Source organism: Plutella xylostella, chromosome 4, assembly GCF_932276165.1.
Source record: "Plutella xylostella chromosome 4, ilPluXylo3.1, whole genome shotgun sequence".
Lineage (NCBI taxonomy): Eukaryota > Metazoa > Arthropoda > Insecta > Lepidoptera > Plutellidae > Plutella > Plutella xylostella.
In genome coordinates, this window is record NC_063984.1 from 2579741 (window position 1) to 2592875 (window position 13135).

General features: G+C 39.5%; 2 protein-coding genes across 3 annotated transcripts in view; both read left to right on the forward strand.

Moving 5' to 3' along the window:
* Positions 1-13135, forward strand: part of LOC105386954 (cilia- and flagella-associated protein 43) — a 50604-nt gene that overhangs the window by 18159 nt on the left and 19310 nt on the right. Inside the window, exons 5-9 of the mRNA XM_048627700.1 lie at positions 11016-11217; positions 11476-11604; positions 11766-11953; positions 12217-12319; positions 12590-12844. Of these exons, the coding sequence (XP_048483657.1) occupies positions 11016-11217; positions 11476-11604; positions 11766-11953; positions 12217-12319; positions 12590-12844 (877 nt within the window). The remainder of the gene's footprint in view (positions 1-11015; positions 11218-11475; positions 11605-11765; positions 11954-12216; positions 12320-12589; positions 12845-13135) is intronic.
* LOC119690884 (vegetative cell wall protein gp1-like) lies at positions 3547-7899 on the forward strand. Of its 2 annotated transcripts, XM_048631354.1 has the most exons (9): positions 3547-3769; positions 5816-5860; positions 5977-6016; positions 6062-6081; positions 6252-6377; positions 6491-6670; positions 6963-7097; positions 7230-7371; positions 7574-7899. In XM_048631354.1, exons 1-9 carry the CDS (start codon positions 3696-3698, stop codon positions 7757-7759), a joined length of 948 nt encoding a protein of 315 aa, XP_048487311.1. In that variant the 5' UTR covers positions 3547-3695; the 3' UTR covers positions 7760-7899. The 2 variants fall into 2 exon arrangements, with proteins under 2 accessions (XP_048487311.1, XP_048487316.1); XM_048631359.1 differs by lacking the exons at positions 5977-6016; positions 6062-6081 and having other exon boundaries at positions 3548-3769.

Consider the following 13135-nt stretch of genomic DNA (forward strand, 5'->3'; position numbering starts at 1 on the left):
CTTTGCAGAGAAGACTTCTTCTTCATTGTTTTTTGATGCCCTCGTACTTTAGGATTTTCCATGAGCGGACACTTGCAGTTATACCACTGGAGTTAAAAGAAAACTCAATTTTCTTCCATGCAGTCTCCTTATCTTTACGAGTATGTGTTGCAGCATCGGTCTTTTTATTTTCTATGACCGACATGTTTGAATTTATCTACCAAACTCACTAACACAGTAACTTCAGCATTATTATTTGCAGCAAATTCGCCGAACGCTCTCTTTTTTGTGATTCCATTGCGATCCAAAAATAACAAATATAAATACCAAAATTGAAACAACCAAACCAAACAGTCAGTGAGGCTTGTGGCTTGACAGTGACAGTTGACTCTGACAATCAAAATAGTAGTCTGTCCTGCTTTAGCACTAGTGTCTGCATATATTTGTTTCACCTTTCCAGAGTTCAAGTAGAAAAATCGGTAAGATAGTTATCTATGGAATAAATCACAATTGAAAAATGGTTTAGCAACTATCAAGCCAATAAACAGCCAAATAAATTTATTCGTTTGATAGTTATTTGACCTATTATCCTGCCATTGAAAAATCGGGCCTTATTCATTTTACTAATTCAGCAATCCTAAAAAACTAGGTGCCTAGGCCTATCATACCTAATATTATCTATGTGTTCTTCTTTGAAATTTTATTTATGGCAATCTGCCGGGTGTGGCAACCATTTCTGCCAGTATCATGTAATGACATTGCATGTGTATTTATTTATATTGTAAATATTGAAGGTAGTTCTTGAAAACTTTACGAAATGTTATATAAATAAACATAATATACCTATATATACATACTATATATAGACAATGAATAGGGTATGTCTGAAAAAATTGAACAACGCTCATAATTTTTCTAATGATAGGAATAACCCTCCGTATCATCCTAAAAAAAACCTTTGTTCCCATCGAGTCACACATCAAACCTGTCACACTGTATACAGTTGGGAATTCTTCATGAAAAGTGTGTCATCTAGTCACAGTGTTACTCGATGGGAGTGTTACTCGTTGGGAATGATTTATTTCTGAATTCCAAACCAGCCGCTGTAACTGGATGGGAACATAAACTAGAAAAAATCCCAACTGTTCTCCCGTTACTCGTTTAAGACTTGATGAGGTTTCACTAGCGCCATCTACCTAAATCTCTTATTCCCTCCATCCAAAGGTTGTCTGGCAGAGATCGCTTTTAGTGATAAGACCGCCTTTTGTACCCTATTTAGGTTCATCATCTTTAGCCTATAGGAGTCCACTGCTGGACGTAGGCCTCTCCCAAAGCACGCCACTGGGTGTGATCTTTAGCTTTCCGCATCCAAATTAAGTTACAACTTGAATATTTTATTATTCTTTTGGGGTGTACAAATAAAGTGTATTCTATTCTATAATCGGTTTTTGTCTATGGTGGAAAATTCTTCATTGAAAATCCCAACAAGTTACCTACTGTGACTTGTTGGGATTTTTTATTTTCATAGTCCCAACTAGTTACAGTGTTACAGTTGTATGTGACACGTTGGGAATGAAGGAAAAGGGTGTTTCAACGAGTAACAGAGTGTGGACTGATTTCAATCTGACCGACACGAAACGACCCCAATTTTTCTAACATTTAACTAAATATTTGAACGAAATATTATCGTTTTTAGTTGTTAATATACTAATGCTATGTTAAATATACTGCAATATTGCAGAAGGCATCAGTAAGCTAGCTTTTTCCCTTTGAGAATTTTGAACATAAAATTCCCAACGAGTAACAGTGTGACTGGTTGAGGTGTGACTGGCTGGGAACAAAGGAAAAAAAACCTTCTCAGATTTTTCCTATGCGTCAGTAATTTTATAAAAATAAAAACATTTCAAGTTTCACAAAACGGGGATATGATGGCACTTAAGGACTTTTTCCATCGTCTCAATAAAAATATATGGGCAATAAAAAAGTAAAAAATGACAGGCGTCACACTAGCGTTAGCTTTTACATACTCTTTGGTCACACGTCTATCCATAGACCTACTACGTCACATCAAAACCATCCAAACACATACAAACATGTTTTGATCAATAATCTTACATACATATGTACCGAATCGAAAATCTTTTTTTGAAATCGATTAAAAAGGTTTATTATCCCTGAATTTAGCAGGAAGTGATGCCAGCTAAAGAATCAAATAAAGTAATAAAAATTAATTCGGTACATTATCTGTCATTTTAATTTTTATTGTCCTAAAATACATCCAAATTTTACCTTATTTCGGTAAAGAGCTTTTTTAGTAGTATCTCTTATGAAATGTCAGAATACTTTCGAATTAAAGGATCAAGGGATAGTTAGGATTTTAATCTGTGGCGTGACTAAAATAAATCTCAGATTAACGTGGTTTGACGTTTATGAAAAAAATATAGGTCCAGCCAGTGTCTCCATCTCCATATAGCAGATACATCGTAATCCGGTTCAATCTACCGTCTACCGTAAACATGTAGTGCAAGGAACATAATACTCTATGTAGTGGGAGATTTTCAACCATAGACAACAACCATACACAAAAACCGATTATAGATGGCGCTAGTAAAATTTCATACTCAATAGCACTGCATATTTTTTTCTAGCAAAAACCCAATTCAACCATATGCGATAACTAGCTGTTATATTATGCATAATATTAAGTGTTAACTAGTTTAAGACAGCTTCGTACCATTTATGACATCTTCCGTCCCTTCAGAAGAATGCAGCTCACAAAAAACGACAGGCCGGATGCCATCTATTGGTCGATTTTGGAACTTTTAAACGTCAAAAGAAACTCCCATTTACAAAATCTGTTTAGTTCCAAAAACATTAATATCTACTCTTTTGGTACATAGCACTTTCATGAAAAAAATCGAATGCGTGTACCGGAGTGTTAACATTTTAATATCTGGCAACAATTTGCACTTTACTCGTACAAAGTTAATAATTTTCTCTATGCTCGTATGTAAAAAAATATGAAAAAAATGCAGGCTGCAGCCATTTTACGCGGCAAATCATTGTATCAAGTTCGAATGAAAGATTTCAAATATTTTAGCTGTCGAATGTAGTGGCCAAATACGGGATAGCATGCAGTTACTATTGTGGCAAATATGGGTATAAATATTTCCAAGTCAAAAATGGCATTGCATGCATTGGTAGAACTTTTGGAATATTTCTTTTCAATAAATTGACGACCGAATGGCGTAGTGGTTAGTGACCCTGACTACCGAGCCGATGGTCCCGGGTTCGATTCCCGGCTGGGGCAGATATTTGTTTAAATACAGATATTTGTTCTCGGGTCTTGGATGTGCCCGTAAAATGGCAATAGGCCCGCCCCCTATTACATTGGGACTAACATACACTCTGGCGAAAAGTGGGTGCAGCAATGCACCTCTGCCTACCCCGCAAGGGAGTACATTAGTACAAGGCGTGAGTGCGTGTTTTTTTTTTTTTTTTTTTTTTTTCTTTTCAATATATTATGTCTTCAATATTTTATTGTTTGCTTGGTTGTTGTAACTATAATATTGTTTTTTTTTCTAATAATTTATGAATAATAATGACATAGTTAAATAATTATTTTAAACATGAATAAAAATATTCGAGGTGCGGAGACGGCCTAAACTAAAAGTACTTCGCGGTGAAAATCATAGAGAATATTATAAACGGGAAGCATGGAATTGGAAATAGTACCTACCAAAAACGAAATAGTATCTCTATTTAGTCTATGCTGTACTACTATGGAAAAGTAAGTTGAAAAGTTTATTTCTCTCTTTAAATTTAATTTATTGTTAATGACTTGGATGAGTAAGTTTCTTTCATTCTTTTATTATTGTACTTAGTTAATTTGAGTAGTAGTAGCCGGTAGGATCTGGTTCTTGTCGGCCAGGATCACAGTTTATTCGTACGTATTCGTAATAGTTGAATTTCAAAATGGCCTGGCCATTATGGAAAATTACGTGTAATGCCCATAATTAAAATGATACGTCGATAAGTGACTAGCACTGAGGGTGTTTTTTTAAATATGGTGCAGATTTCATCAAGCATGCGGGCTGGTACGCCATTTTCCCACGTCCGCGTTGGTTTTACAAGTAAGTTTTTGCCGAGTAGTTTTGATCTAGGAAAGTGGGCGAAGACTTAGGCCTATAGTTAGAAGGGTTCTCTTTATCACTGGCTTTATGTATTGGTGTAACAGCTGCAATTTTCCAGATCTTTGGAAATATTCCAGATGAAAATCTGAGATTACAGATGTGTTCAAAGGGTATCAAGTTGTCAAGATCAGTGCACTGTCCGCAGTACTTTTATCAGTAGGGAGCATGAAGAAAGAATATGATGGTGTAATGTGTGATTTGGCTAAATAGCAAGGTTAATTTCTGTTCATTTGTTTTTCTACGATATTGTTTGCTAACTTAGCCCCTGTCGGCTAATAAATGTAGTGACTCACTACATTTATGGGCCGACTCTTTAAGTTAAGTAGGTAGTTCGGTTGAAGAGGTGGCTTTGGCTTTTTGAGAAGTCATAAACTTCACGAATAAAATTCCAAAGTTTTTTTGTATCATTCTGATGATGTCTTCTGTTTGTGATGATGTGCAGTTTTCTTCACAAAATCTTCATTCACTGTAAGAGTGTTGGTATAAAATTGTACAAATTCTAAGGCATTCATTCATCATCGACTTGAGAAGCCGTTTATTTTGATGGGTACCAATGTTTTAAAGATCAATTATTTCTTATTTATTATTAATTAATTTTGCATGCTATTAAGGTTTCATTAAAATTAAATAGCAACTAATAGCAAGGTAAATAGTAACAGAGATAGAGTAAATTTTTGGATAGGTACGGTCAGCTGCATAAGTACTTAGCTATACACTTTTGTACCTTGTCAAATTGACTACATAACAAACCGTCAACAAGATTATCTATTCTTGGACCAACAGAGCGCCTTCCTCACTATTGCAACACCCAGGCTTGCTACTCCAGTTTACTCGGGAGCTAGGCTGGCTGAGCTGAAATCAAGGGGATATGTACAAAGGTTCCACTCGAGAGAGCCACGTACAGGAACTTTACCCCCTATCAGAATAGAATAGAAACCGTCAATGTTTGAATAGGCAGTTAGTGAGTTTAACAAGGTACAAAAGTGTGCAGCTACTTATGCAGCTGACTGTACTTGATTCTACTTGAGTATATTGACTGATAGCCACTTGCATAGAGTATAATATACATATATACTGAAAAGCCACTTGTCACATGCAATAAAATTGTGATTTCAGTGCTTTAAAGTTTAAGGAGGTGAGGTGTTTTATATATATATTATAGTCAAATGATTGGTGTATTTGATGATTTTGTAGTATAATTGTATAATTTGTACTTTAAAATTTATTTTTGTTATTGCATATTCCACTAGATTAGAGTTTCAAAGAAACCTTAATTTTTTTAGTTACTATGCACTGTACTAATCTTTATTTGTCTCAACAAACTAATGTAGATTTAACATACATTTACCATCTGCAAAATCAAAGTTACCTACCTACCTAAAAGGACAATATTGAGGTTAATAACAAAATAAAATAATGGTACTTACTTTGACAGTGCCAGTTGACACTGACAATTGAAAGAGTAGTCTATGTGAAGGCTCCAGTACACACAGTGGCCGGTGTCGGTGATATGCCATTCTTGGCAATGTACTTACCACTGTAAGATTATGATCACAATGGCTATTGGGTCATTGCTACCTGGCTAACCCTTCCTCTTTCTTTCTTTCTTTCATTCATATAACAAGTTATATATTTTTTTACAGTAAATCACCTGTGCAGTCGCCGCCGCCGCCGCCGCAGCTGCCCGGGTGAGTACAAAGTACCTTAACACTTCATTTCTCACATCCACATGTTTGGACGACAAACAATTTCACAATCACGCAGCAAATTGCTGGCTAACCACTTGCGATATATGGTTTTACAGGGCCATGCCACCGACGACGCCGCCGGTGGTGCCGCCGCCGGTGGTGCCGCCGCCGGTGATGCCGCCGCCGGTGGTGCCGCCGCCGCCCCCGGCCCAACCGCACAGGTAGCTAACTAACTAGACATTGTGAAACAGGGCCTAAATGTGACTACCAGTCATCGGTAGATAATAAAGTTTTATACTGGCAGTGGCAAGACAAGTATAGTGGATATAATTATGTCAAATTAATCCGTATCATAATTAATTATAATCATATTTTTTTTATTAAATTTCAGATACCGGTATGTTTCGGTGCCCGCACCGGCGCCGTACCCGGCCTGGCCATTGCCACCATTAGCGGTGCCGCTGCCGGCGCCGTATGCGCCGTGGCCGACGGAGGTGGCGCCGCCGTTCGCGGCTAGGTATGTACTGTACTAACTTTAACCGCGGAGCGGAGGCACGCTCTTTAAAACAAACAATTTCACAATCACGCAGCAAATCGCCGGCTAACCACTTGCGATATATGGGTTTACAGGGCCTCGCCAGCGGCTGACCAGCCATCGACGACACCGCCGGTGGTGCCTCCGCGGCCGGCTGCCCAGCCGCCACTGGCGCCGTCGCCGCCGGCTGCCCAGCCACCGTCGCCGCCGGCTGCCCAGCCACCGTCGCCGCCGGGACTGCCGCCACCCCGCCTCGCGCCCGCTCGCCTACCGAGGTGTGTATAAATTTCTTGACTGGTAGTATGACTGATAGTATGACTGATAGTATGACTGATAGTATGACTGATAGTATGACTGATAGTAGAATTTTTTTGACAGTGCCAGCATGTATTTTATCTCACAGGTAGTCACTAACTAGACATTGTGAAACAGAGCCTAAATGTGACTACCAGTCATCGATAGATAGTAAAGTTTTATACTGGCAGTAAGACTAGAATAGTGAATATATTATGTCAAATTAATCCGTATCCTAATTAATTATAATAATATTTTTTTATTAAATTTCAGATATCAGTACCGGTACATACCGGTTCCGTCTTACCCCCCGTGGCCGCTGCCTCCATGTGCGGTTCCGCTGCCGGCGCCGTATGCGCCGTGGCCGCCCACGGAGGTGGCGCCGCCGTTCGCCATGCCCGCGCCTTGGTATGTACTGTACTAACTTCAACCAACTCACTGCTTTCGAGATCTCGGTGTCTTTAGAGAGCGGAGGCACGCACTAGTATTATTTATATTTATTAGAATTGGTCATAACCTTGGTATTTTTTTTCAACGAAGTTTCAGCTACATGGATGCTGCGTCGTCGCCGCAGCCGCCTACGCCAGCGCCGCAGCCGCCACCGTCTGCGCCGCAGCCGCCTCCGCCTGCGCCGCAGCCACCTCCGGCTGCACCGCAGCCGCCGCCGCAGCCGTTTATTTGCGTAAGTTTGAAAATACGTTATTTTAAAACAATGAAGTAATGCTCAATTTTACAAGTTCCCACTTTACTATGGCACGCGTACGATTACAAATTTGTTATTTTTCTACAGTATAAAAGTACCTAATTATAATTTGCCCTTTTTAATCATTTTACCTCTACAAACTTCTTTGATGTGATTTAAAACGGAATTTTCTTATTTTCAGTTTGTGCAGAGCCCGCAATGGTGGCGAGGGCCCTCGGCGCGTGGTCGGGGGCGCGGCGGGCGCCTTGGCCGCGGGAGCGGCGGGGGTGGGCGCGGCGGGCGCGGTCGCGGTCGTGGTCGTGGGCGCGGTCGTGGGCGCGGTCGCGGTCGTGACACCTTTGGTCGGTGGGTATACTTAATAAATTAAGTAAACCCACCGACCAAGGAGCCCTTAAGGGCTGATTTTTCAATGGGCAGAAACAACGTTTATCTGACCATTGAAAAATCAGCCCTTAAATCTTAATTTGTTAAGTTTCGAAAACTATTTTTAATAAATATTTGATTTTATATTTTTTTACTTAATTATAAATAAATACCAACTGAGATTTTCTAATCCTAACTAATATTATAAATGCGAAAGTAACTGTGTCTGTCTGTCTGTCTGTTACTCTTTCACGCCAAAACTACTGAACGGATTTGAATGAAATTTGGTATACATATGGTATAGACCCTGGGAAAGAACATAGGCTACTTTTTATCCCGGAATTCCCACGGGAAAACTTTTTAAGGCGAAGCGAAGCTCGCGGGAACAGCTAGTAACCTATAATTATGTAATAAGATGATTTAGTCAGCATTGGATATCTGCCTTTAGAATAGGGGCAGTAAAACAATGGACAAATTACAATTAAAAATTACACAAACTTTAAATGCCTTCGCCTACTTCTTATTCCCCGACTGGTGCATGAGAAGCCAGTGCTTAATGAAGCCATTTCCGTAAATATCGTCGCTGACAGCTGCTATCAGCTCATTGCTGGAGCTCCGGACTCGGTCCCAGAACGACGTGAATGTGTAGGTATAAAATGTGTTTAATTTAACAACTTACAATTTGCACGTAGAGGGAATGTGTGTGCTTTCGATTAAAATATTCTTCTTCATGCAAAACACCATTTAAGATTCATTTCTATTTGAAATTTATTATTTTATGATATGTGCAAATTATAGTGTAATATTAGTGTACCCACGGGAAAATGTAACTATCTACCTAAACTGTTTTTTGTGCAATAAAGTTTATTTTTATGTTGTGTCGTTACCATCTCGGGACCATGGGGTCCCGGGCATTTGGAAGGCGTACATGGGGCCGAAGCCAACATGTAGAGGCCCTTTTGACAACATTAATCTATATGAAATGTGACACTAACCGACTATAGAAGTAAACCCAAGGAAAACCCCCGGTTAGTGCAGGACTATTGTAGGATATGGAGAAAACTAATACAGGGTTATGGAAGGGGGAGCTAAATGTACTGGGTAACTGGGACTATGGAAGGACTATGACCCCTGCCAGACCTATATGTTTCACACACGGATAAAAAGGCAGGGGGTGACTCGCACGCACATTAAATGGGCCCCCCAAAACAGTCGCTAGTACATTACAGTGGCGTAGCAACAAGGGGGCAACATGGCATGAGGTGGTAAGGAAGGAGAGGTATTCCACGGCTCTCAGAGCAATCGCGTTATCGGTCAAGACCCCTACAAGCACCTTACTGGGTAATACATCCTACCTCGAGCATTTCTGCTCTAGCGGTACACCACTCAAGCCAGCCAATGAAGGCAAGCAAGAGGTGGGAAATCCTGTTCCTCGTCAGTTTTCTCTCTGGACAACCAATAAAGGCAAGACAGAGATGAGGAACAGGGGTTCTCCCCGGCATCGGGTGGGTGGTATTATTATTTTTTATTATTAAGATATCAGTAACGCCATCTGTTGGTCAGTAGCGTGCAACAACACTCATCGCAATAAAATAAAAATAATTTAATATGCTGATGTAGTTTCTAATGTGGATTTGAACAATATAAATACATTTTGTCTTGGTAACTTTTATTTACATACACTGATAAATAAAATTATTTTAACTAGCTACTGGATCAATATATAATACTTAAATGTAATTATTATTTCAAAGTAAGTTGTCATTCGGTATAGTTGATTTATGATGTTTATTGATACACTTAGTAGTTCATAGCATCATGATGCGTCATCAATTCATAATCAAATACGTAGGTTAGGCCTAATGCTAATTATCATTGCGTCTGCGTCATTTTACACACAATATGTATTAAAGAGTACAAGATAGTTAATTAAAATGTATATAGATGGCGCTTTTATGAGATGTGTCACCTATAAGTTATACTTAATATATAATTATGTTTGTACACACCCAGCTTGCTGATTTTTATTCTTATCAAGGTTTAACTTTATTTACAAAACATAATATTTTCCTATCTGCACCCATTAGCAAAATTAAATTTAATGTTGAGCAGTTTAACATGTCGAACATCCATCAAAAACATTAAACGTTAAATCCCAAAACACTGCACACTATCAAAATAAAATAAAAGAAGAAAAACGCTTTACACTATCAAAATAAATAAAATACAAAAAGAAAAACGCTTCACACTAATAACATAAAACAAAAGAAAGATCCGCGGTGTGTCGCGAACCAACGACTGTAAAGGACAAACGTATAGATCTCTTAACCAACTAGACCACGGTACTGATAATTAATTTAGTGAAAAACTCCTTCACATTCTTTCCTAGCCTGACTATTTTTCAGTTACTTACAATTTAATTCATTATTTTGAAGTCCCTTGACCATGTACGTATGTAAAGTAGTTATTGCTACGATCTATATACCATCGTCTATCCATTACATACACTCGGTGAGTGGTAGATTTAGTTCTTATCAAGTTTTAACTTGATTAACATAAAATTTTCCTATATGGGCGACTATTTTTTCATAATTATTAAGAAAAATACCAATTCTACACGATACGCTTAGCACTACATGATAGAGGACACTGCAATGAACTTATGGGCATACAAAACATTTAACAGCGTGCTCCCGGAGATTAATTACATTACAATTACTTCGGCGTTATTAAAATCGCTGCCAGCCAGCAGCGATTTTGGATGACATGACGTCATCGTCACACACCCGCGCCTTAGGACACGCAGCTAGCAGTTTAGCAAAACTGGTAACTGCTGCTAGCTGCACTTTATAAGGCGCACGCCACGCCGTAAAGTAATTGTGACGTAATTAATCTCCCGGAGCACGTTGGTAAATGTGATATATGTCTATAAGTTCATTGATATATTCTCTAGCATGTAGTGCTAACAGAATTCTGCTAAAATTGCCTTTTTTTGGCCATACAAAAATTGCTGCTAGTTTCTGCTGCTAAATTCACAGACCTACTGGTCTAGATAAATTAGCTTTATGGCTAAACCCTCTACAGAACTACCTACTTATGTCATTTGTGCTTACCCATGACCAACTGTAGAATGCTGCAGATTTTACCTGTAATCGACGATAGATGGCGCCACTTACTCATCCCTTCTATACTCCCTTCTTATTGACTCTATCATGTCAGGTCTGGGGAGCATCCTAACCGACCCACCTCTCTATTTCCAGGGCCAGCCACAGCGGCCTCTTCGTCTGCGAGTGCTGGGGCGACGGCCTCATAGTCTGGGAAGTGGGCATCTGCTACACACAGAGCGTGGTCATGAGGAGGAGCTCAGAGGAACGCGGTGCTGGTGAGGCGAAGATTGAGGGGGTTTGTTGGAGTACGGATAACATGCTGTATGGGGTTGATGCTAAGGGCTGTCTGTATTCGGTGAGTTTTCTGATATTAGTACTTACCAACTTTCGACTAATACCTACTTAGATATATGTAAGTAGGAACAGTTTTGTACCTGGTCTAAATTTACATTCAGTAAACAAAATTTTGCCAATTTGTGAAATTTTGGGTTTGACAAGGTACAAAAGTAAATTAATGTTTATGAAGTCAACTGAAACTTTTTTTTTCTATCGAGTACAGCTATTTTAAGAATAAATATACCTTATATAAATCTGTTTGGTGTTTATATTTTAGTTCTTATCCGATGGCATCGGTATGGTAAAGAACTTGGAATGGGCGATGGACATTACTGGTGACAATAAAACTCATGTTTGTACTCTCGGTAATGGGCTACTCATTTACGGACCGGATATGAATCTTAGAGTAAGTGCTCTTGAAAGTATACTTATCTGTTATCTATATGCCACCCAGCAGTCTTTTGTAGAAAAAAAAACAAAATACTATCTATTAATCACAAATAAGAGGTAGGTTCTATCTAAAAAAAACTAAGTAGTCTATGTTTCTAACTAACTACCTTTTTCCAGTACCTAAAAAAAGCGCCTGAACAGCAATGGATAGTGGCCCAAACCTTACGCCCTCACGACCCACTGATTCGCCTAATATCGTCAGTTTGGAGCGAGGGCGCGGTGGCGTGGACTGACAGCGGGCTGGTGTATAGAATAAGTGAATGTGACGATGTGGTGGCTCTAGTGTGTGTCACGTTTAAACAGAGGTTAGCGAACATTTCTTAGAAAAAATCTTAAATAGGTATTACTAGCAATAGATAACTTGAGGCCTGGGCCGGTGACATAATTACGAGAACGCATCAGTGGAGTCTCAAGTTCTTGCGGCATGTCCAGTAAATTTCTATACCTAGGTAGAAATCCACCATTTTAGTCACCACCAGAATGAAGGAATTAAGAAATGAGAGGCTTCCCAAACGTTTACATGCACGACGTAGTGATTTGAATTGAGTCTATTCGTTGTTTGTTTCAGACACATAAAAGTGGTTCAGCTAATAGCCCCTTATTTTAAAACCATCGCTACCATGGATGAAAACGGAGTATTGTGCATATTTGATCTGAGAAGTTGTCGGCTGGTAAGTTGAAACCTACATAAGTACCTACCTAGCTATTACATAATTTAAGTAGTGTAATACCACCTCCCCTTGAGTAGTACCTACCTCTGTTATAAAAAATGTACTCTGAGAAACTCGCTCCGATAAAGAAAAAAAAATGGCGGCCTTTGCATATAAGTGTGAGCAGAAAAGAGTACCTACAGTCAGATTAGACATAGAGTGAGATAATATCAATCCGGCCGCCATTATTTCTGTGCGTTATACTTATACCTTCACATCTCCCATCCACAGCTGGCAAGAAAACAAATAATCGGCAATGACATATCATTCGAAGCGAGTCCAGTCGACCCCATACTAGCTATATTCGGCGAAGTGGGTCCAAACTACGGGGTGGTCCTGCTAGAATGGGACAGCGGGACGCAAGCTCTGACGGACGTGTGTCGCGAATGTGTCACGCACCAGATCGTGTCGAAAGTTGTGTTTTCAAGCGACGGGAGGTACATGGTTGCGGCGGCGATGAGTGCTGGGCATATGGTTGTTTACAAGGTTTGTGGGTAGAGTTTCTAATATAATGTATTTTTGACTGCTACTGTAAATAAGGTTGCGGTGGTAGCTTAGTCGGGTAAGCGCCCGCTTCTCACCCCAGAGATGCGGGTTCGAATCCCGGCGCTGACATGTACCAATGAGTTCTTTGAATTTAAGTACAATGTATACCATCGCTCTTACGGTGAAGGAAAACATCGTGAGGAAACCTGCATATCTAGATTTAGCACATCGTGATCCCACCAACCCGCAGTGGACCAGCGTGGTCGGAAATGGTCCGAGTTTAGGAAGGCA